Here is a 23,580-nt window from a genome sequence, read left to right as displayed (position 1 = left end):
TGATGGAAATATTTTGTGACTCAGCACATGACATATCTGGGAGAGTATCCATAAGCACTGAAGAAGGTTGACTTCATTTTTTAACACCCAAAGTCTTGGTGAGAGAGCAGGGCCAGGGTGGGGTAACCTTGACATGCCAGGAATCCCAGTAGTCAAGGGTTCCCAACTGTTGCTCATGTCTCAAGTGGCTCTGTGTGTCATTGTTGGTGGCCAGACCCTGTGGCTGGAGCCCGTGGTCAGTTCCATTGTTGTTGTCTGTGGTTTGTAACTACGGTTGCCACCCACGGTTGGCACCTGTGGTCAGAGTCCCTAGTTGGCATGCATGGTGGCATCATAGCTCAGGACAATGTTCTAGGATTTCCTATCTCCTGGTTTCATGCAGGCGTCATTTCCGATGTGCGTGTGCGTTGGTGGGGACAGAGGGTGCAGGGCTTCTTCCCAACATATTGTTTTTCTCCATGTTCAGGCATCTTATTAGACGTTTCCAAATTCGGAAACATGGAAATATTTTTTAATAAGAAAGAAAACATTGCAAAGAGAGAAACGAACTCGGGCGGCATTGCCAGATGCGCCATCTGGTTTTTAATTTCCGACACAATTGGGGAGGTTGACAGCACTCCCCTCCGGGAGGAGCCGGACCATGGCAGGAGTGACAGCCGGCTCCCCTCACGCCTCTGTAGAGCCTCCACGGGGTGTAGAACAGGACAGGGAGTGCCTCACACACCCCAGCATTGCCCCTCTGGCACTCAGGGTCACGCGTCCTAACAGTCTGGAGAGAGGTGACAGTCCAATGACCTGGACAGATGTCCTTTATGTCTACCATTCTCTAAAATCTCCCAGGGAAGCATCAGGAAGCACAAGCACAGCTTCCCCAAGGGCCAGGGCCTCCTGCACCCACTGTGTGTGGGACCAGGGCTGGGCAGAAACAGCCACCACTGCTGGTGGCAGGTCTCAGCCTGTGTGTTGGTGCCACTTTGCTCTGGTGCTATCAGTAATGGGGGAGAAGGAGGGGGGTCTCTCCCTTTTTAAAAATAGCTGGAGGCCTTGCAACTGAGCTGTTAGTTCTTGGGGCTGCAAATAAAAGACTAGATTTAGATGTACCTTGGGAAGATCCAGGGTTGCGGCCTTGAATCACCTGGTAGAGGGAAATGTCCTTATTTCCCTAAATTCAAAGCTAGCCCTTGCAAAGCAAGAGACTGATTTCAGCAGAGACTCAGGTCCCAGGCAGGGATGGGAGTGAGGTTCATTTGGACACAGGGTAAGGTGATCTTGTGGTCAACAAATAGTTACTGTGTTAAGATGCTTATTTACTTGGCTTGTTGTTATTGTTGTTGTTGTCACAGCTGGCTATGCTCAGGGCTTACTCCTGGCAGGCTGGGGAACCATATGGGGTGCCAGGGATGGAAACCAGGTCATCTTCGGATGTTTTGGCAAGTCCAGTGCCCTCTCTGCTATACTGTTTTCTCCAGCCAATAGAATTTAATCTGGGATTTAATCCGCAAATCAGCATGAAGAGGGAACAGAGATGGATATGGAAAAGAGGGACAAGCATGAATAAAAGAGGACTGGGCTAGAATAGTACTGCATGTATCCAGGTCCTGTCATGAGGACAGAGTCCCAGGAGACTCTGGAATGCATAACACAGCTCTCTGGATCACACTTTCCAGGTCCCAATGCTTGCCACACTCCCTCCTCATACAGCCAGGCAAGATGAACAGAGGAGGCATGAAAACACTGTGGTTCCCTAAAGGGGAGACAGTTTGAGACAGTGATTGGCACAAACTCACAAAGCCATCAGGGCATGAAAGTGTCTTTCAGCTTCAGATCTCACCATCTGTGACCCCAAGGCCAGACACACATCTCTAAGGTAGTGATAGCTCATCAGACAGCTTCTAGTTGTGGGGGTAGGGGTGTGGAAGGAGAATTGGGACCACACCTAGCTGTGCTTAGGCCTTCCTCTTGGCTCTGTACTCAGAAATCACTCCTGGCTGAATTCAGGGGGCCATATGAGGTGCTGGGAATCAAATCTGGGTCTGCTACATGCAAAGCAAGTACCTTATCCACTGTACTACTCTCCCTTTGGCCTCAGTAGTATAATATTTTCAGGGAATGGTGCCATATTCTGTGCACCTAGTGCTAATTGCATTGGGCATGTTAACTGCTTGACCTCTACCAGTCAGTTTGCATGAGTTTATAAATACCTTCTTTCCAGAGGGGACCGCAAGGCCAATGCAGATACTAAGGGACAAAACCTGTATTTGAACATCATTGTTTGGACTGTCTATTGTTGGTATCCAGTGGCTCACATGCTTTCTGCCTGAGGCAGCGAACAAGTAGACAGAACATAGAGAGGGCAGGGGCTGAGTGGCATAAGGTAGAGACAAAGCAACTTTTGCTTCACATAGTGACTTGGGGTAGGTTTGAGCTGGGTCTTTTATTCACTTATTTCTTTTTTAATATATGGGGATCAAACCCAGGACCTCACAAGCATTAGGTAAATGGGCTGCCACTGAGCCACATCCTAGCCCTTGAGCTGAGTTTTGAAAGGGTTTATTGAGAACAGGAATCAAAAAGAGCCAGGACCACTGCAAGTCTGGGACAAAGCAAACACTGAGAGGAGGCCAGAGGAAGAGCACAGAAGAAAACCCATAGAGGTCCAGAGGGATAGCATGGAGGCAGGGCATTTGCCTTGCAAACAGAAGGACCGTGGTTCGAATCCCAGCATCCCATATGGTCCCCTGAGTCTGCTAGGAGAAATTTCTGAGCGTAGAGCCAGGAGTAACCCCTGAGCCTTGCCAGGTGTGACCCCACCAAAAACAACAACAGAAGAAGAAGAAGAAGAAGAAGAAGAAGAAGAAGAAGAAGAAGAAGAAGAAGAAGAAGAAGAAGAAGAAGAAGAGGAGGAGGAGGAGTAGAAGAATAAGAAGAAGAGGAGGAGGAGGAGGAGAAGAAGAGAAGAAGAAGAAGAAGAAGAAGAAGAAGAAGAAAAGAAGAAGAAGAAGAAGAAGAGGAGGAGGAGGAGAAGAAGAAGAAGAAGAGAAGAAGAAGAAGAAGAGAAGAAGAAGAAGAGAAGAAGAAGGAAGAAGAAGAAGAAGAAGAAGAGGAGGAGGAGGAGGAGAAGAAGAAGAAGAGGAGGAGGAGGAGGAGGAGGAGAAGGAGAAGAAGGAGAAGGAGAAGGAGAAGGAGAAGGAGAAGAAGAAGAAGAAGAAGAAGAAGAAGAAGAAGAAGAAGAAGAAGAAGAAGAAGAGGAGGAGGAGGAGGAGGAGAAGAAGAAGAAGAAGAAGAAGAGAAGAAGAAGAAGAGAAGAAGAAGAAGAGAAGAAGAAGGAAGAAGAAGAAGAAGAAGAAGAAGAAGAGGAGGAGGAGAAGAAGAAGAAGAAGAAGAAGAAGAGGAGGAGGAGGAGGAGGAGGAGGAGAAGGAGAAGAAGGAGAAGGAGAAGGAGAAGGAGAAGGAGAAGAAGAAGAAGAAGAAGAAGAAGAAGAAGAAGAAGAAGAAGAAGAAGAAGAAGAAGAAGAAGAAGATAAAGAAGAAGAAGAAGAAGAAGAGAAAGAAGAAGAAGAAGAAGAAGAAGAAGAAGAAGAAGAAGAAGAAGAAGAAGAAGAAGAAGAAGAAGAAGAAAGAAGAAAGAAGAAAGAAGAAGAAGAAGAAGAAAAAGACCCATAGAGAGAAGACAAGCAGGATTCTGAGGAAGGAGGTGTACGGGTTGGGGGTTTGAGACTATGAGGGTCATGTCAGCCTTATACTGCTGGATTTTCCACTAGAGAATTTTGCAAACACTAATGTGTTCCACAGCTGGGGGTGTCGTGTTCTGACTGTGGTGTGAAGTTGAGGGTCACTGGAAGGTGAAGACCAAGCAAATTCACTTGGCCGGAGTTCTAGGGGAGACCTGGCTGTGTTCCTGTGAAATTCCAACAAACAAAGCAGACAAAGTACAAATGGTTAGAACGAGCCATCACATCACCAAGATTCATGAGGAAGGAGATGGGTCACAGCAAATGTCAAGAAGCGAAGTGCTTCGTAAGAGTGAGAACAAACTCCAAGCCTGTGGAATTTGGCAGCAACTTTGACAAAGTTTATCTGCTAGAGGGAACAGCTGAAGTCACCTTAATGGGCGTCACTGACTTACTGATCTAAGCCACATTCACAGGGAACAGGGAAGACAATGATCTGGCCCCATGACGCCATTGCTGTTTCCTGAACATGTGCTCTGTGACAGCGCCTGGAAAAGCACAGGGGACAGGAACAGTACTCAGGGCTAGATAGGTCAACCAATGTCAGAGTTGAGAACCCAGAAATGACATTCCCAGGCTGGAGTGATATTCCAGTGAGTAAGGCCTTGCACAGAGCTGACTCAGGTTCAATCCTCAGCATCCTTGAGCATTGCCAGAGCTGGGAGTAAGCCCTGAGCACTGCTGGGTATGATCCAAAATCAAACCAAACCAAACCAACCTCCCCCCCAAAACCAAATGGCATCACTCATGTATATGCTCTATGCAGAAAAACATGGAGAATCAGTAGGGAAAGGGTGGACATTTCATTCAGTCTATCTTAGATAACTTGTTAGCCATGTAAGAAAAGAGAAAAATAAGTCACATCCCTCACACACAAAATAATTCTAGTGAATTAAAGACCAGTACGAAAGGTCATAATTTAGAAATAGTTATAAGTCTTTTAGTCAGGTAAGAATTTTTTTTTTTTTGGTTTTTGGGTCACACCCAGAAGTGCTTAGGGGTTCCTCCTGGCTCTATGATCCTGGCAGGCTGGAGGGACCATATGGGATGCCGGGATTCCAACCACCGTCCTTCTGCATGCAAGGCAAACGCCCTAACTCCATGTTATCTCTCCAGGCACTGTGGTAAGGAATTTTTATTTTAAAATATTATATAAAGGGTCGGAGTGATAGCACAGCGATAGGACGCTTGCTTTGCATGTGGCTGACCCAGAAAGGACCTGGGTTCAATCCCCGGCATCCCATATGATCCCCCAGCCAGCAGCGATTTCTGCACACATTACCAGGAGTAACTCCTGAGCATCACTGGGTGTAGCCCAAAAACCAATTAAAAAAATAAGTCATATAAGTCTATTAAAATTTGAAAGGATGAGAAATGCAACTACAGCAAAAAAATTTTTTCTTTTAACTTCTGTTCATTAGAAGTACTCTCAAGGAAATCAAGGTCAGGAACAAACTGGAAAAAATATTTGTGATACATCCAACTTATTTTTACCCACAATATATAAAGTGTTTTTAGAATCAGTAAGAACAAAAGACTAAAAAAATAGAAAAATGGGTAAAAATCATAATGATACTTCACAGAAGAGAAGATAAAATGACTTATAAACACATGAAATGACACTCAAAGTTTTTACTAAGAAAATGCAAATTCAGGGGCCGGAGAGATAGCATGGAGGTAAGGCGTTTGCCATTCATGCAGGAGGTCATCGGTTCGAATTCCGGTGCCCCATATGGTCCCCTGTGCCTGCCAGGAGCAATTTCTGAGCCTGGAGCCAGGAATAACCCCTGAGCACTGCCAGGTGTGACCCAAAAAACACACACACACAAAAAAAAGCAAATTCAGAAGCACTAACTTTATCCGTTAGTTTGACTAAAATTTCCCAAGGATATGAATCAATGGTTTAGTGCAAGCTTCAAATATATGAGGCGTTGGATTTGATCTCCTAAAAATGATTACATGGAGAGAACTGATGAAGACTTGGTGTGGTAGGAACTATTCAGTATCCAGGGATGCCTTCATTATGGAAAAGAGTTTGATATTTTCTGACAGTGTCAAATATGTCTGTACCTGCCAACCAGCAAATCCACACTGTTTGATGTGTTCCCAACAGCAATCTTGACTTTTACATTGTTAATCAGAAGCTATGTATAAGGATGTTTGGTCTGGGACTAGTGGTGGTGCAGTGGTAGGGCACTTGCCTTGCATGAGGTTGACCCAGATTCAATTCTTGGCATCCCATATGGTCCCCTAAGCACTGCCATGAGTGATCCCTGAACACAAACAGGAATAAGCTGTGAGCACTGCCTGGTGTGGCCCCAAAATAAACAAACCAAAAGGATGTTTGGTCTTCTTGTAGAAGTAGGTCAGCTGGGGGCCGGCGAGGTGGCGCTAGAGGTAAGGTGTCTGCCTTGCAAGCGCTAGCCAAGGAAGGACCGCAGTTTGATCCCCTGGCGTCTTATATGGTCCCCCCAAGCCAGGGGCAATTTCTGAGCCCTTAGCCAGGAGTAACCCCTGAGCATCAAACGGGTGTGGCCCGAAAAAACAAGAAAGAAAGGAAGGAAGGAAGGAAGGAAGGAAGGAAGGAAGGAAGGAAGGAAGGAAGGAAGGAAGGAAGGAAGGAAGGAAGGAAGGAAGGAAGGAAGGAAGGAAGGAAGGAAGGAAGGAAGGAAGGGGAAAGAAAGAAGTAGGTCAGCTGGAAAAAGACAGACATGTATTCATATGTATTCATTCATATATGATATACAAAAAAAGATAGATAAATGAAAGTGAAACATATATAATATTTTAGGCTCTTAGGTCATCAGAAGGTCAAAGGAGGAGGCAGTAAGTGGGGTTCAACGGAACCTTTGTATGGAGAAGAATAGAACTGGGCTTTGCATGATGAAGTTAACATAGCATATACACATGCTGATTCTAACACTTAGAACTTACTGACATACCGCTGTTACCTCAATATCCATATCTAATATATATTTATAGGTATATAATGAGTGAGGAAAAAGAGAATGATTATAGTGGCATTGATCTTTGAGGAAAAACCTAAGCACCACCACTATGACTGAATGAATCAATAAATGATTTATTTTTTGAGGGGGCACATCTAGCAGTGCTCAGAAGTTACTCCAGGCTCTGAGCTCAGAAATTACTCCTGGCAGGCTCAGGAGACTATATGAAATGCCAGAGATCAAACCTGGGTTGGCTGCTTGTCAGGCAAACGCCCTAAGCGCTGTGCTATCACGCCGGCCCCGATGATTTATTCTTAAGAGGAAATGAATACAGGGATGAAAATACATGAGAGTCGCAGATATCATCAATATGGAGGCTGGGTCGGGAAAAAGCAATAAACACAAGAGTTCACTGTTAGTTAACACTGCTGCAAAACAAATTGTTCCCTGACTTTGCAACTTAAAACAATCATTGATCATCAAATGGCAACACTGGGTCAGGGATTCCAGAGCAGCTGAGATGGGAACCGGTGGGATCCATCATCTAGTACTTTAGGCTCATCATCTCTAAGCACATTTGCAGGAACATCTGCTTCTCTGCTCACTGGCAAGGCCGTGGTAGGCCCTGGACCAGCCAATGGCCCTTATCATCAGGGCCTGTCCTTGTGGTGGTGTTTTTTCCCAAGGAATTTCAGTTCAACAGAGGTCACTCATGAGAGGAGCCCCAGTCTTCTTACAACCAGCCTGAAAAGTGGGCAAGAGGGGCCAGAGAGATAGCATGGAGGTAAGGCATTTGCCTTGCATGCAGAAGGTCATTGGTTCAAATCCCAGTATCCCATATGGTCCCCTGAGCCTGCCAGGAGTGATTTCTGAGCATAGAGCCAGGAGTAACCCCTGAGCACTGCCGGGTGTGACCCAAAAACGAAAAAAAAAAAAAAAAAAAGAGTGGGCAAGAGAGATTGGACAGTGTGTAAGGCACTTATCTTGCACACAAATGATCTGAGTTCAATCCCTGATACCACATAGAGTTCCCAGAGCCCCACCAGGAATGATTCATTTTTCTGAAAGGGGTGGGCACAGCCACCAATGTTCGGGGCTTACTTCTGGCTCTGCACTCAGGAAGAGCCCTATGGATTTTGTCTCTCAATAAGCTCAGCTGGAGCCTGGCCCTCCTGGTACCATCCGCAGGGGGAACCCTATCTACAGCCACCTCCACATTAGGGCTATTTCCTTTGTGGGAAATCCTTTGATGGGGCAAGCACCTCCTGTGCTTTCCTGAGACCATTCTCTGAAATCTGCCTTAAATGGCTGATCATGCCCTATGATCTTGGGCTTAACTGAAACTGATCTAAAATTGTTCTTTATAGCTCACTTTCCTTTAGAATGCTGACATCACTTGCACACACACACACACACACACACACACACACTTTCTCTCTCTCTCTCTCTCTCATACTCTCTCCTATATCTCTGACTCTCTCCCCCTTTTATCTCTTTCCCCTCTCTCTGTTTCTATTTCATTCTCCTGATTTTTTTCTCACCCTCACTCTGTCTTTCTCTTCTTTTTTCTCTCTTGTTCACTTGTCCATTCTCACTTTCCTCCTTTGGGAGGTCCACAATAATGTTTTCTCCACACACTTTGTGAATTATAAATTTGGAGGGGTTCACTTTGGGAGCAATTTTAAATGATTTCTCTAACAACTTGCTCCTTTGACCTATTCTCCTTTCTTCCTGAAACTCTTTGGAGTTGGGTTAGAAGGGGGATTCTCTCATTTTTCTCTTCTCTGTCATTTCTATCTTTGTCTGCCTTGTTGGGGACTCCCTCAGTTCATCATTCGGCTCTCAGGGGAGCCTTTGCTGGAATCTCATGCTATTCTGTGTACATTGGCCCAATGTACTATTTTATCTCTATTACACCATCCATGAAAAGGCTTTTCCTGAGAGTTTCTCTCTGTGAATGGTCTGTGTTTGATCCAGGGTTTTCTTTTGTTTATTTAATTGACTGCTTTTGGTCGATGTCTTCTATGTGAGAGACTTTCCACAGATGTCTGGGAATTCCTGGCAGTCTGCTTATTTTAAAAAGCAGGAGAATGAACCCGATCATGGCAGAAGGGTTGAGGAAGGAGTGAAAGCAGGCGAGTTGTTTATTCACTGTTGTCCTGGAATCTCTCACATCTATTGTTTAGTTAATCATTTAAAAAGTCAAACAACACATACTCTATACCCTAATGAGATGACCATATACTAATCTCCTAAAAAAAATCCACCTTTTCCTCTTGAGTCTCTAAATAAAAACAGACCTTGGCCCCCTCCCTCCAGTTCTCAATGGCAGAAAGAGCAAGGGATTGGGCATGGTTTGAAGACAAGTGTAAAACCTTGGGAAACTCACTCCTTCCTCTTCACTCCCATGGCCCTGAATCACCCAATGCTCACATAACTTCCTGTCTGCTTGAGCACTGCGGCTTATCTCCATGACGATGGTCTAAGTCCTTAAAATGATGCTCTGGATCCAGTTATGTTGGGAGTTCTGTGCTCCTGTCCAGAAAGCAGACCAGTGAACTCTGAAACATGGCTGCTGACTGATGTCCTTGCCATTAGTTTCTCCTCTTCCTATTCACAGCATGACAGAACTGTTGATGGTAGATGAAAAGGAAACCCATAAGGACACACAGGGACCACAGAGGAAAGCACAGTGGCTGGAACAAGACAGCTGACTTGCTGCTCTTTGTGTAATTCCTCACAGAACTCTGGTCTGAGAGTTCTGACAGGCCAGCCCTTGGGGCTGGGAAAAGCCAGAGGTTTAGTGGGAGACTGGGACTTCACCAGCAAAGTTATTTATTTATTTTTTTGTTTGTTTGTTTGTTTATTGGTTTTTGGGCCACACCCAGTAACACTCAGGGGTTATTCCTGGCTATGCGCTCAGAAATCGCTCCTGGCTTGGGGGGACCATATGGGATGCCGGGATAAACTGAGGTCTGTCCTAGGTCAGCCGCGTGCAAGGCAAATGCCCTACCACTGTGCTATGACTCCGGACCCAGCAAAGTTATTGCTTTTTAAACTTGATTGATTGGTTTTTGGGCCACATCCTCGTGGACCCTGAGACCCTGGGCCCTGGTCTAAGAACCAGTCCTGCCTGAGTCCAGACTTAACCTCCTCTCACCTCATGACTCCTGCTCCTCGATGCCCACAAAGCCCTGCTCTGCAGTTCTCCTGTAGCTTGTTTCTCAGACTTGTGGTACCTTCCCCCTTTTAAGAACAGTGTTGGGGAAATTAATATGGGCTTGCTCAGTGTCACTTACTATTTTTAAGGGGCTTTCAGGCTACAGAGCTGAACCTGAGCCCAAATCTAGAGCTCCTCCACTTCTCAGAGCCTGCCCAGACCCCTTCCAGAAAATGTTTCTATTCTTTCCTTGCCTTTCTGCTTGTTTTTCTCCTTGGGCCTTACCCAGTGATCCTCTGGAAGCACTCATGGTGCAATACTCAGGGGTCACACCTAGGCACATAGTACTGGGGATGAGTCCTGGGGCGTCCTGTAGACAAAGGATCCACCCAGCCCTTTGAGCCTCCTCCTTGATGCCAGGGAACATATCTGGGTTTGGTTTGCTTTGGAGTTCACGCCTGGTGATGCTCATGGCTTACTCCTGTATGTGGTGCTGGGGATTGAACCTGGATTGGCCACATGCAGGGCAAGTGCCTTAACCCTTATACTATTTGTTTGGCTCAGCCCCTGACTTGAGGGCAAAGGCTCCTTCCCTCTTCTCCTAGACCCTCCAGACTCCTGCAGAGGCTCTTCCTATCCACACACCCCCAGAACCCATGTGGGCAGTAGTGTTTCCTGTTTGCTTTGCATTTCAGAGCCTGATCATGTGCTCTGGAGCTTGGGGTGGAAGAATGGGAGGGGTTGGGGGAAGATAATGTGCTCCCAGCCAACCATCCCCTCCAGCTCAGGAGAGGAGAGTTCCTCCTTCTGTGAAGCCCTCTGGAACCCTAGAATCTGCTCTAGGGCAGCTCCAGGTGCTCTGCTGCCTCCCTAGAAGTCCATCAGACCCTCCCAGGTCACAGGCGCTGAGTGTGCCGGGCAAGACTCTTGGATGCTTCCCTGTTCGGAAGCTTGTGATTTTAGCACGGCCTCGGCCTCATGCATCTACACGGTAGCTAAATTGCTGCAGAATTCCAGCCTTGTCTCCTGTACCAGGGACTCAGGATAGAGCATTTCAGACCTGGATGAAGATACGGTTGTAGCGGGGGTTGTGGGAGGTTGGGGGCAAGGGCTGGGGGTAAGGCCCCAGCATCGAGCAAGAGTTGACTCCTGCTGTTGTCCCTGCCCTAATCCCTGTGTCCCCTTGGCAGGTACCACGACCAGCAGGATGTCACGAGTAACTTCCTGGGTGCCATGTGGCTCATCTCCATCACATTCTTGTCCATCGGCTACGGGGACATGGTGCCACACACGTACTGCGGGAAGGGGGTGTGCCTACTCACGGGCATCATGGTGAGTACCTGCTCCCACCTCCAGAATGCTTGAAAGCCCCCGAACTGGGGTGGGTGTTGCTGTTATAAAGGCCAGAGGTGGGGACCCTTCCCTGGCCCCTCACCATCTGGAATTAGCAAGACTCACAGGGCTGGGGGAGCGCAGAGGTCCTGGGACCACCAGATACTTTCACCTACTAATGCCCCATGGCTATGTGTGAGGTGAGTACCACCTGAGTGCTTCTGGGTTTAGTCTTGGTTTGGTGTCCCCCCTGAAGAGGTGGCATCATGCACACTGTCTCTGACACACGTGCTTGTTTGTCATGGCAGGAGGGACACAGCTCTAATGGGGGACACAGGGCCCCTCAGCCTCTGTTCTCAATCCTGAGAAGGTGGTGGGTGCTGTCTTGTTTGTTGACGAGGAACCGAGTGATGACTCATGCACATAGGTAGATACATGCTACACATATACACATGTGTACAAACTACACTACTCACACTTTCACATAGTGTCATGCACATGCGTGTTTTCCCACACGCATACACTTGTATTCTCACTCACATGTGGCCTCCACTGGTCAAGGAGGAGGTGCTCACTTGTGCAGCCATTTTTTGCAGAGCAGACAGCTCTGCTCTATGACTTCCTTCCAGCACCTTTGGACCCAGAGGGAGCCCCAGTGGCTGGTTTCATGAGAGGAACTAGGGGTTCCACAGGAGGCTCACAGTGGAGCCAGATCTGAGGGGGTACTAAGATGGATGGGGTCTTGCTTGGTTCTCAGCCTTCACAGAGGCATGGAGCCTTCCTGCCTGCTCCCCAACCCCAAGTACTTTAATAAAGGTCCTTCTTTTCAGTACCCTTCCACCACCCACTCCCATCTCATTGATGATTTCCGTGCCCCCTGCAAAAGAGAAGGCCCTCCTTGCTGAAGGCTGAAGGCTGGGCCCTCTTCAGCCTAGCTTGGGGGCATCAGAGTGAGGGAACACCTCAAGAGCAGGAGACCCAATGCTGAGCACCCTTCTATCCAGGTCTCTTCCCTTCCCCTGAGACCCAGGCCCAGGTCCAGGATAGGCCAGAGGCCTCAGAGCAAGCACCCTTATTGCTTAGGAGAAGCCTGGTTCTGGGCCCACCAGTACCAACAGACCAGCCTGGTTCTGTTCCAGACAGGACAGAGGTGCCAGCCAGGCTTTTCTGTCTTCACTCTGGCCTGGGATAGGGGCCTGGCACCCTAGAACCTACTTGACTGGGCAGCATAAGCCAGGTGAGAACTAGTGGGAACCTCCAGGATTGTTTTTGTGCCAGTGTCTCTGCTCAGATCACTCCTGGCATTGCTCAGGGATGGATGATATGGGGGCTGAGAGATTTAACCTGGGTAGCTATGTGCAAGGCAAGAGCCCTACATGCTGTACTATTTTTCTGTTATTTTTAAATCCAGCCATTCTCTAGCTCCAAACAAAGCTGCATGGAGCCTCGGGCTTTTCCTCAGGCTGCAGATACCTGCCCTCCCTGCTCCCCGGGAGGTAGGCTGGGCATTCACTTTGCTCTGAGCTTTCTCTTCAGTAGCCCCTAGAAAGAAACCTTTGATCTTTGTTCTCAGGGGCAAGGAGACCCTCCGAGAAGGGGGAACCTCCTCCCACATCAAACACCCAGCTCTCACCTTTCATCTCTTTTCACACAAAACCCCACAGCATCCAACTGATCCTTCCTGTACACAGGCCAGGAATGAAGCAATGTTCATTTGTTGGTGTTTTCACTGGTCACTGAAGTCAGTGCCTTGCTCTGGGGCCATTTCCAGAGCAGATGTGACTTTTTCTAGCTGAATTATTTCTGCCAGGGGTTCCACGCAAGACTTTGCCCCACTCCCACTCCTCTTCCTGTTGTTATTGCAAGTGCCTGGAGAAAGGTAGAATTTCCTGTGTGTTACCATGGCCACCATGCAGGCCAACAGGGCTTGCTCAGGAAGGGAAAGATGTGTGTGTGTGTGTGTTTGCGTGTGCAAACACACGTGCACACGTGCGCATGAGTACATGAACAATTGGGCTGTAAATAGTCTTAATCATTGTTTTCTCTTGGCAATCCCAGTAACGGTGTAATTATCAACCATTAAGTGGGTATATAATTGTCTGAGTAACTTGATACTGTTGGCAAAGGCCTGGTGTGTCTAAGATTTCACCCCCAAAGGCAGATTTGTTAAGGCCCCATGTGCTTGTGTCCTCCAGTGAAAGGACTTCTAAGAAGCACAGAGCAGAGACTTAGGCTACTTCGGGTCTGGCAATGGAAATGCCAAGGGAGTGTGAGAAGGTGAAGTTGCCAGTTTTGACAGCGTTGGGCTGGTCTGGGCTGGCCTTTTGATTCTGTAGGACTCTGTACCTTTGGTCCCCAGGTCTACAGGGCAGGAACCCCATTTAGATACAGCTACTTGCTCATGCTGACTCATTGCAGTGCCCCTGCCTTGAGTCAGGGACCAAGGACAAGAGGGGTTGTTGGGGTGGAGTGGGGTGTAGAAAGGGAGGGAGGGTGGGGGGAAGAATGCACAGAGGGAATTTCCCTGAGGGAAGCTCTGAAGTACAGAGGAAGGTGGAGGCAAGATGGCTGCCTTGAGTCTGAGGTAGGGAGCAGAGTGTGATAGGGTGTCTGTTTGTGAAGGGGACTACTTCCAGGAGCACCTGCTTCCAAACCAGTTGATGTTATTTCTGTTGCTACACAGAATCTGCTGCAGGCTCAGATTCCAACCATTCATCCTCCCTCTTTTCCTCCTCTCCCCGTCACTTCCATTTATGTTTTATTTGATCTCAGGCTGCTTTCGATAGGAACACCTCATCTTCTTCCCCCTCGGGATACTTCTTCCAGATCAAGGTTTTTCCAGCTTGAAAATGTTTCTTGGAAACCACAAGTGGGAAAACCAGGTGGAGAAGATGGCCCTACCTGGCCCTATGGATGGGTTAGGCATGTTCATCCCCAGCCACCCCTTCTCTGTTTCTCCCCCACTCTTTCCTTGGGTGAGTATGACCCACAGAGAGGGGCCAGATCCCGGCTCCTAGAAAATAAGGCTTATTTGGAGAAGATTCTGGAGCCAGCTGGTGTCCACTGCAAATCAGGATTTGGCTCATCTGAAAGAGATGTTTGAGTTAGGGGCTGCCCAGTGGTTTGACCCTGTGCTCTGACCTGATCCCACAGCCACTAGCCTCAACACTTATCTCACTGGACCCTTAGTCAGGTCTGGAGCCCAAGACTTTGGGTAAGACATTTTTTTCACCGGGTGCTCACTTTTGGTTCACCCTTTGGCCCATTGTTTTCTGAAACCAACTGCAATCCAGCAGGAAGGCACAGAGGCCACATCCCCAAAGGAGCAGGTTATCCCTGTCCACTTAAGGGGGTACATTGAGAATAGGGAAGTTCCTGACCATGTTCTGCCCCCACCTGGCCAAGATCCTTTCTGCTGTTGTCTCAGCTCATTCTTCCCAAGCAAACAGAAAGTCTCAACTCTGCCTTCACTGCCTTCACTGCCCTGCCCTCTTCTCTCTCAGCCTCCCTCTCCCTCCATATGTCCCTTTCACTCTGTCTCTCTCTTCCTTCCTCTCTCTCTCCTACATGCTGAATAGAACTCACAGACTGGTTTCAGCACCCCATGGGGACCCACCACTTTTTGAAGCTTCAGCTCTCTTTGTAAGATTCCCTGCTAAGGAAAGAAACACGTTATACTATTCATTCTCTCTCCATGTATCTGTCTCTCTCTTGTGGATTTTTTGAAAAATAAAAAAAAATTAAGTTGGTGTACTCCATGCATCTGATTCCAATTAGAATCAGAGCTAAGAGCCTAGCACCCTTGGGGTTCCCCCAAAGGACTCATGACATCCTCTTATTGAAAGAAACCAGCCCCAGGGTTCCCCTGCTCTCTTCCTGCAGGAATGTGTCTCCAGGGGAGTCTTCTGGCTGCCAAAGGAGCCTCTCTCAAACTGCTCCCATGTCTACTTCCATGCCTGGCAGCCTAAGAATGAGACTAGTGCTATAGTCAACTTGTCATCTTGTTCCTAAGTGCAGGAGGGATGTCCCAGGGCCCCAAACACAGGCCCCAATTTCTGCTACCATAGGACAGTCAGGAGATCAGAGTCCCCATTGTCCAGCAAATCAGCAGAAAAGCACAGTAAAGGGCCCGGAGAGATGGCACAGCGGCGTTTGCCTTGCAATCAGCCGATCCAGGACCAACGGTGGTTGGTTCGAATCCCGGTGTCCCATATGGTCCCCCGTGCCTGCCAGGAGCTATTTCTGAGCAGACAGTCAGGAGTAACCCCTGAGCACTGCCGGGTGTGGCCCAAACCCCCCCCCCCAAAAAAAAAGAAAGCACAGTAAAGAGGGTCGAAGGGCCAGGCCCTGGGTTTGATCCCCAGCCCTACATGGCCCCAGCACCACCAAGCTAACATGGCCTAGCCTTGTTTTCCATCCTTCCTTCTTTTCTCTTCCTTCCTTTTTTCTTTCTATGTTCCTTCCCTCCTCTTTCCTTTCATTAAGAAACAGGATTTATTGGGGTGGGTAGAATGGGTTGGGAAGCAGGACTCAGGAGGGCCAGATCCAAGGCCGTCGGGAGAGCTGTGCTTGTCCAGTGTCCATCTAGAGGCCACCGATGATATCACCCCACAGCCATCTTTAATAAACCCCTCTTCAAAATCTTCTGCTTTAAACTTGGTAAAGCCTCACTGAGACAGTTAGCTACAGCTTCCTGCATCCAAGGAACTTGAACTTGGCCTTGGACAGAGTCTCCATCCCATGTTCCTTCTTCTGCAGCTTGAAGTAGACAGACGTGATGACTGAGTCAGTGTGGAGTACGGCCACCATGCTTTGTGGCTTTCCAAAGATGTCCACGTCTTTGTCTGGAGTTTAAGACTAGGGCCAGCGTAAGAGCAGATGCAAATGTACCCTGCAAAGGTCTGTCTACAGGCTCTCTCAGAACAGCCCTACTGCTCCAGCACAGATCTGCTTGCTATCTGCAGCCATCACACCCCCGAGGGTGTGTGTCCCCGAGGACAGAGCATGCACATTCTCTCATTTTCAGGAAGATTCTCCACTGCTGGGTGGATAAGCTGTTCATCCTCCAAGAGGGCATGACCTTCTTTCTCAGCTCCTTGCAGGAAAGAGCCCGTATGTGCCAGACCTGCTGTGGGCCACTCATTGCTGGCCCGTCCAGGCTGCTCACAGTCATTTTAAATCCCCTTAAAGCCTCAGCCCTCTCTGAGCTGCTCCATAGAGTTCCAAAGGATGCCGTCATCAGATCTCCCTCACTGCTGAGTGTCTTGGGGCTCGCTCAAGCTTCTGCATGCCGGATTCCTTTATGACACGCTGTCTCCATGTCCCCTTGCTGTCCCCCCACCCTGCAGGGAGCAGGCTGCACTGCACTCGTGGTGGCTGTGGTGGCCCGGAAGCTGGAGCTCACCAAAGCTGAGAAGCATGTACATAATTTCATGATGGACACCCAGCTCACCAAACGGGTAAGACATCGCCACTAGCCATGTCGTAGGGGGCCCCCCAGCAGCACTGAAGCCTTGGCTGCCAGAGACTGGCAAAGAGGGATGGGGCAAGGGCATGCTTGTTGGGGTGGGTGAGGGTGCCCCCATACAGACAGACAGGCCTTCCACTTCTGCCACAGAAGGGACCTGTGGCTGAAGGTGACATACTACCATCTTCTCATTAATCATCATGCATGGTCCAAGCCAGCCAAGAATTTCCCTAACTGTGAAATCTATAAGTACCATGGGGGAATCACTGGGCCCCTTGCTTGGGGTCCTGGGAAAAGATCACCCAGATTGAGGTCATGTTTGTGTTCCTGTTCAAATGTTTTCCTGGTGCTTATTCAGAAGGGAGCGGAGAGTCTCCAAAAGTGCTATTGGAAATGTGTCTGAATCCAGTCCTTGAAAAAAATAAATCATTAAAGACCCGCATAGCTCCATTCTTGAGTTATGATGGTCGAGACGCCACCATCCAATTGTTCTTCTGGGTTTTACTGAGATTGTTTCTCATTTGTGCCTTTATGCAGGTGGCTAAGGAGGACAGAGTGCTAGAAATATGCAGGAAGGCGGAGGGCGGGGGGATGGTTTTGCTCTTGAAAGTCTTCACCACCCTCCTCACCCCCACTTCCAACCCCCTCCCCACAGTGAATTGTCAGAGAAGAAAAGAGAAAAAGTCCATTTAGAAGAGACAGAAATGAGCCTTCCAGGAGAGCAGCAACCAAATGAGTGAGGCAGGAGCTGTTTATTTAATGACAGCTTTTATGGAAAATTCTTTCAAGTTGCAAGCTGAGTAGAGGGCAGGAGAAACAATTCCTGCACGTTCTCCCCTAGCCAAGAGGTGAGAGGGTCGGAGGCCTGCACCGCCATCTTGTCATTAAGGATGAAAATGGGTTAGGAGAGCCATGAGTGACCACATTGGGATGTGGGGCTCTAAAAGTCAGAGAGGTTTGGTGATGGATGTGGCAGCACAGGAGAAAAAAAATGTGTTAGAAATTGAGACAAAGCAAAGAGAAAACAAAAAGAATGAGTGAATGGGAGGGTGAGCTCGCTTGCCCGCAGGAGGCAGTGGGGGAATGTGCAGTTGCCAAGGCCTCTCAGCAGAATTATTTATGGTGTTTGATTGTTTGGTCTTTGATTACATTTGCTGAATTCTTTCAAGAGCCTCCACAGATGTCAGAAGGAAATGGGTCCAGGCAGAGACGTGGACGCTGTTGACATCAATATGGCCTTGAGCTGCTTGCTGCACAAAGGAAGACACTTTTCATGGCATTAAGATGGCAGGACTGAAGGTTCTACTCCAGAGAAGTCAATTCACTGGGTTTCTCCCTAGACTGGCCTTCTATTCTGCTAATGCAGGCCAAGGGCATGTTTGGTGCCGAGCAAATTTCAAAAGTTTTTGGGGTACCTAAAAGCAAACTTGCATCTGTTCTCCTGACATGACAAGGGCTAGAGAGTATATTGCCTCTAGAATGTGCCAGAAACTGTTCCTGAGATGCTAGCATGTCCCTCCCCACCAATTTATTCTGGTTTGTTTTGCAGAGTCAAGGATTTGCTTTGCATTTCTTGTTATTCTTTTGTCCTCTCCATGTTTCAGTCTGTAAATCAGACCCTGGAGAAAAACAAGGTTGAGCCAAGACAGTTCTGTCCTAAAACAGGAAAATAAATACCATCCCCCCCCCCACCTGCAATGTAATCATAGGAGGAGATGAGATTTTTTTGGTTGCTAATTTCAGTCTTTCAAAAAGGATTCTTTAAAGTCTTCCTCGAGTCCACTGACAATTTTTGAAAAGAAGGACCGAAAATCAAATCAACAAATATTTATTGCTCAGCCATGAGTGCAAGGAGGCACCTCTTTAATCAAATAACATCTTGTTTTCCTGAAAACACTTAAAATCTGTGGAAATGTCCCTTTAACTTGTAATATCTTTTCCCAGAAAGGGGCTTGTGGAGAGGATTTCCAGAGCTGGCAGCACTGGGACTTTATAAAGTCCTTTCACAGAACCTTTGCTTGGAAGGAGAAAGAGACAAGGATTTGTCTGTTCTGGTTTTGCCCAGCTTGGCTCTGGCTTAAAGAAGGCCACCCACCTCTTTCCTAGGGGTCCAGAGGAGCCAAATGACTCTCTGTCCTCTTTAAATGGTTCACAGTTCCCACCAGAAGTGACTCTTGGTCAAAAAGACACCCCTCCCAATCCTGAGCATAAAATAAGAAGACGCAGCACACTGACAAGCTTCTTCAGAGAGGACAGTGGATGGCAAAGATAAAAGCAATCACTTGCAAGTTTACACCGCAATTTCTCCAACACTGCAAGCCGAAACGAAAAGGAAAAACAAAAACTAAAAAAGGACTTGTAACCTATTCATCATAAGCACACTCCAGTTGTTGATTCATCCTGCAGAGCTTGCCACAAAGGCATCAGTCCCCCTTTCCTCCACAGCCGCCCTCCTCTGGCACATTTATTTTGAAAGGCAGCTGAGGGGCTGCTTGATAGTGCTTAGTAAAGCTTCAGTTCCTGGGGCCAGGAGGTAGCTAAGCACATACTTTTCCTGCAGGAGGCTGGGAGAGTTCCATTGCCTGGTGCCACCCCCAGACACAGGAGCCAAAACCCCCAAATACTTCTGATGGTGCACCCCCTGAAAAAAAAAGCATATCTGCTGGTGCTCCTAAATCAGTGGGTTTTTCTTTTCAAGTGTGTAGCCCGTCAACCTGGTGCAATGCTGTTTCTGAATTTAGGCCAGACCCAGCTCCCCACTCTGTCTCACTGCCATTGTTATTCCAGGATTATAATCTTTTTTTGCTAACCTCAGGGTGACTAGATAATCTATATGTAAATCACACACACACACACACACACACACACACACACACACACACACACACACACACAAACTGCCAGAAAAGACCTCAGATCCCAATTCTCTCCCACTCCCCATTGCTCTCCTTGATGTTCCCCAATATACCTACTCTTGGGGCCACAATTCCCACACCTACACATTTTGCTCCAAGGGAACCTGGGTGGGCTAGGGAGATCCTGGACTCATTTCCACCTCCTGCCCTACTGGAACACCACATCTGTAAGTGCCGAGGTGGGCCATCTGTAGGCATTCAGGGCTAAGGTGCCCATGAGTGGGAAATGCTCTCATCCATCCTATCTATGACAGACAGAACCATGATCCAAGCACTGTTTCTGATCCAGAATTGTGTCTCCATATCTTTACCCCAGATATTCACTCCAAATTCACTCCAGATTCTTTTTTTTTTTTTCCTTCTTCTTCTTCTTTTGGTTTTTGGGTCACACCCTGCAGCACTCAGGGATTACTCCTGGCTCTATGCTCAGAAATCGCTCCTGGAAGGCTCGGGGGACCATATGGGACGTTGGGATTCGAACCACCATTCTTCTGCATGCAAGGCAAACACCGTACCTCCATGTCATCTCTCCGGCCCCAACTCCATATTCTTAACCCAAGTGTATATCTCCTTGAAATTCTTGAGTAAGATCCAAGTCAAGTTCTCATCTTCCCCAAACCTACTATTTGCTCAGATGCCCTTTGGTTCCTTCAGGCTGAAAATGGTGCATCCACTCTCAGGTCATACCTGTTGATCTGGTGCAGCTCCAGGATGCCAGCTTCTGCTCCTGGACTTCAAGGTGCCTGAATCTTGTTCCCTCCTAGATGCTTTTTGCTTTTCTCCAATACCTTTGCCAGGTTCCTGCTCCCTGCCTCCTATGAGCCCTTAGCTCTGAGTGTATGCAACATCCTCTCAAAAACCTTCTGTGGCCCTCCACCCCCCTGCCAGGGTCTTCTGAGCAGGATGGAGAAAGCAGATCTTTGATGCAACATATGCATCAAGGTTTCATCGCGTGTATTTCCCAGCAGGCTACGGAAAAGAACTATGGTCAAAGGTTCGCTTGTTAGGGTGAGGTGCAGAGGTTGGCTGAAAGGATCCTAGTGGGTTGACTGACAGCTGGCTAGGACCAGAGCGAATTCCCAGAAGCCTTAATCTCTTTAGCACTGATCAGATCATTAATCAAGCAGATATCGGGAAAGCGGATGCTCCCCAGATGGGAAGTCGATCGTTTCCCCCACAGAGGTCCTGACTCTGATAAACACTACCCTTTTATTGATGAAAATTATAGAAACATTGAGCTTTTGAGCTTAGGGATAAACTGCTGTGTCTCATCTCCTGGGGTGGAGTGGGGATCATGGAGGATCCAGCTGGACAAGCTGACCACTGGTGTCAGCCAGGCTACAGTTTATACTCAAGCCTGCCAGAACCCAGTGTACTGAAACCCAGAGCAGGTTCCTGGGCTCAGAGAGATGATCTGGGAGGCAGGACATTTTCCTTGCACACAACCGATCCACGTTCAGTCCCAGGCACACCATAGGGTCCCCCCAAGCACTGCAGTAATGATTCCTAAGAATGGAGCCAAGAGCTCTGAGCATTGCCAGAAATGGCCCAAAACCAAAACAATAACAATGCCAGGTTCCCTCCAAAGGTCAGAGCCTCACATGAGAAGCTGCCAGCACGGGCGGGCCTGAGCCTTGGGCAGAGAAGTCTGAATAGAGTGGACTTGAGTGAGGGGAGGAGAGCAGGTGTAGACAGAGATAAGAAGTTGAGGAAGCCAACAGGAAGCTGTGGGGGTGAGGACAGAAGGGAGAGGGGACTCCCCTTGTACCTTGCAAATAGGCCTATCTGTGGGAGCATTGATTGGGTCTTTGGTTGCTGTGTGAGGCCTCTGATATCACTGAATTCAATGAAGTTAGCTAAGTCAGGTTTACTCTGAGCTTCTGCCTATCCACCTTGTCCCCTGGTGCAAGAACCCAGCGTCTCTGCCTTATTCTTGTCTTCCCTCCCACTCACTGGGCACTTGAGGATCTTGTCCCTGGAGTCCACACCAGCATTCCCCTGAAGGAAAGGGACGGGACAAAGGAGTATCCTCCAACCTATCCTGTGTGCCACTCATGACCCTCCATTATGGGGCTAGAGATAAAAGGATGTGATACTCATAAGCTTGTCTCAGACATAAGTGGTAGGGCCAGTGACATAGGGGCCAGACATGCATTTTCTGTTCTTTGATTTTTTTCTCTTGGGAGGGGAAGAGAAGGAAGAGGGTGTGGTTGGGGCCAGGGAGGGCCATGAATAAAGGTGCCCTGAACTGAACTCAATGCCAGACTCTGCCACCCTGTTCCCAACTAGCTGCCCCTCCCTCCCTTGTTGGCTTTGCTCCATAGCCCCTGATGCCCCATCCCACATGACAAACTGTGTCCTGACCACTAGGATAGAAGCTGTGCCAGGGTTGGAGCGACATTGGGGCTGTCCCTCACAGCATCTGCCCATCAGACAGGCCTCATCCACTGGGGTTTGCAGATACAAATAAAGTTGAGTCTCAGATTCAGCCCCAGATCCCTGGTGGAGATCACATACATGGTTTCCGCTCCTTTGTGGACTCGGGGGTGGGGTGGGGTGAGGTGGGGGTGCCTGTGTGGCACCTCCCACCAGTGCATAGATCCTCCTGGAATGATTTTCTTGTCCCAGTACAGAAACCTGAGATTCTTCATAAAGAGCAGAGTAAAAGCAGAGTTTTGAGTCAAAAGTTTCCAAATTCCCTGCTATTTCCAGAAACCATAAGCAAGAGGGCTCCTAGGCAAGAGGTAGAGAGAAAGGCTGACTGGGGCATGTGTGCCCTCGTTTTTCCATCCTGAGCCCATGAGGGTGGCAAGTCTCCTTGCTCAGTCCATTCAGATCTGCCCCACCCTTACACCCCAGGGCCTCTGCCCACCAGGAACACCCAGAGGCAATGGCAAATCCCAGAAGGGGCACATGATGTCAGCTGCTCTGCACTCCGGTGATGCTGCAGTCCGGCATGGGGAGTGGAGGGGACCCCGGACGCATGTACATTCTCTCAATAGAGGTAGTACAGAGCAGTTAAAAGCCTATTTCTTTTTCTCTTGCAGATATCGATCTGCTTTAGCTTTGTGCCAGGCCGTTTGCTGGCAATTAATTTCCGAGTCAGCACCAAGGCTGCATTTAACACCACTTTTCTGAACCCACAGGGGCCTCCTGCTCAGAGCCATAAAGATGATGGGCTGGTCACTGTGTGGTCACCAGGGCTCCAGAGCCTCATCTTGGGCTGAGTCAAGACAGGCCCTGAGTGAGGGGCCCGACAAGGAACTATAGACCCACACACATTCTTTCCAGTTCCTCAGTCCCTGAGAACAGGAAACCATTTTGTTTATGTAAAGATGAAATCTAGTCAGGCTTTTCTTGCAATTTCATAAAAACCTTCTGCTTTCTTGGACCTTGCCCTTGTTTGGACTTGGCCATTAGCTGTGTGATTCTGGCCCTCACATCCCATCCCAGAAGTGTCTTCTCATATGTCACCTGGAGGTATGGGCTAGATGAGCAAAACTCATGCAGGGCCCTTTACTTGACCCTTCCAGTTCAAATGGATAGTGCTTGTCATTTGTGGTCTTGCTCTATGCTTCAGTTGCTTTGCCTGTAAAATAGGGCTAGTGCTTGCCTTTTTCTTTTTCTCTTTTTTTTTTTTTTTTGGTTTTTGGGCCACACCTGGTGGTGCTCAGGGGTTACTCCTGGCTGTCTGCTCAGAAATAGCTCCTGGCAGGCACGGGGGACCATATGGGACACCGGGATTCGAACCAACCACCTTAGGTCCTGGATCGGCTGATTGCAAGGCAAACGCCGCTGTGCTATCTCTCCGGGCCCTAGTGCTTGCCTTTTTTATTGTCAGCATGAACTGAGTTTGCACAGGCTTGAGTCTGACCCTCCCTGCCACCACCAACATTATAGCCTCCTTTGAACCTCTAAACAACCTGTGGGGAAGGATTGATACCACACTGCCGCCATCTTGCAGAGACTTAAAACACTCATCTCTAAACTGCTTCCAGATGCCAGAGCCAGCCTTCCCTCCATTCAC

The 23,580-nt window shown here is 48.3% G+C and overlaps 1 protein-coding gene across 1 annotated transcript in view; it reads left to right on the top strand.

Moving 5' to 3' along the window:
- Positions 1–23,580, top strand: part of KCNN3 (potassium calcium-activated channel subfamily N member 3) — a 154,093-nt gene that overhangs the window by 122,415 nt on the left and 8,098 nt on the right. The window contains exons 4-5 of the mRNA XM_049782233.1: positions 11,030–11,171; positions 16,520–16,630. Coding sequence (XP_049638190.1) covers positions 11,030–11,171; positions 16,520–16,630 — 253 coding nt within the window. The remainder of the gene's footprint in view (positions 1–11,029; positions 11,172–16,519; positions 16,631–23,580) is intronic.

Source organism: Suncus etruscus, chromosome 10, assembly GCF_024139225.1.
Source record: "Suncus etruscus isolate mSunEtr1 chromosome 10, mSunEtr1.pri.cur, whole genome shotgun sequence".
NCBI classification, from domain to species: domain Eukaryota; kingdom Metazoa; phylum Chordata; class Mammalia; order Eulipotyphla; family Soricidae; genus Suncus; species Suncus etruscus.
The sequence above is the reverse complement of the archived record's forward strand: the minus strand, read 5'-3'. Positions and strand labels throughout refer to the sequence as shown.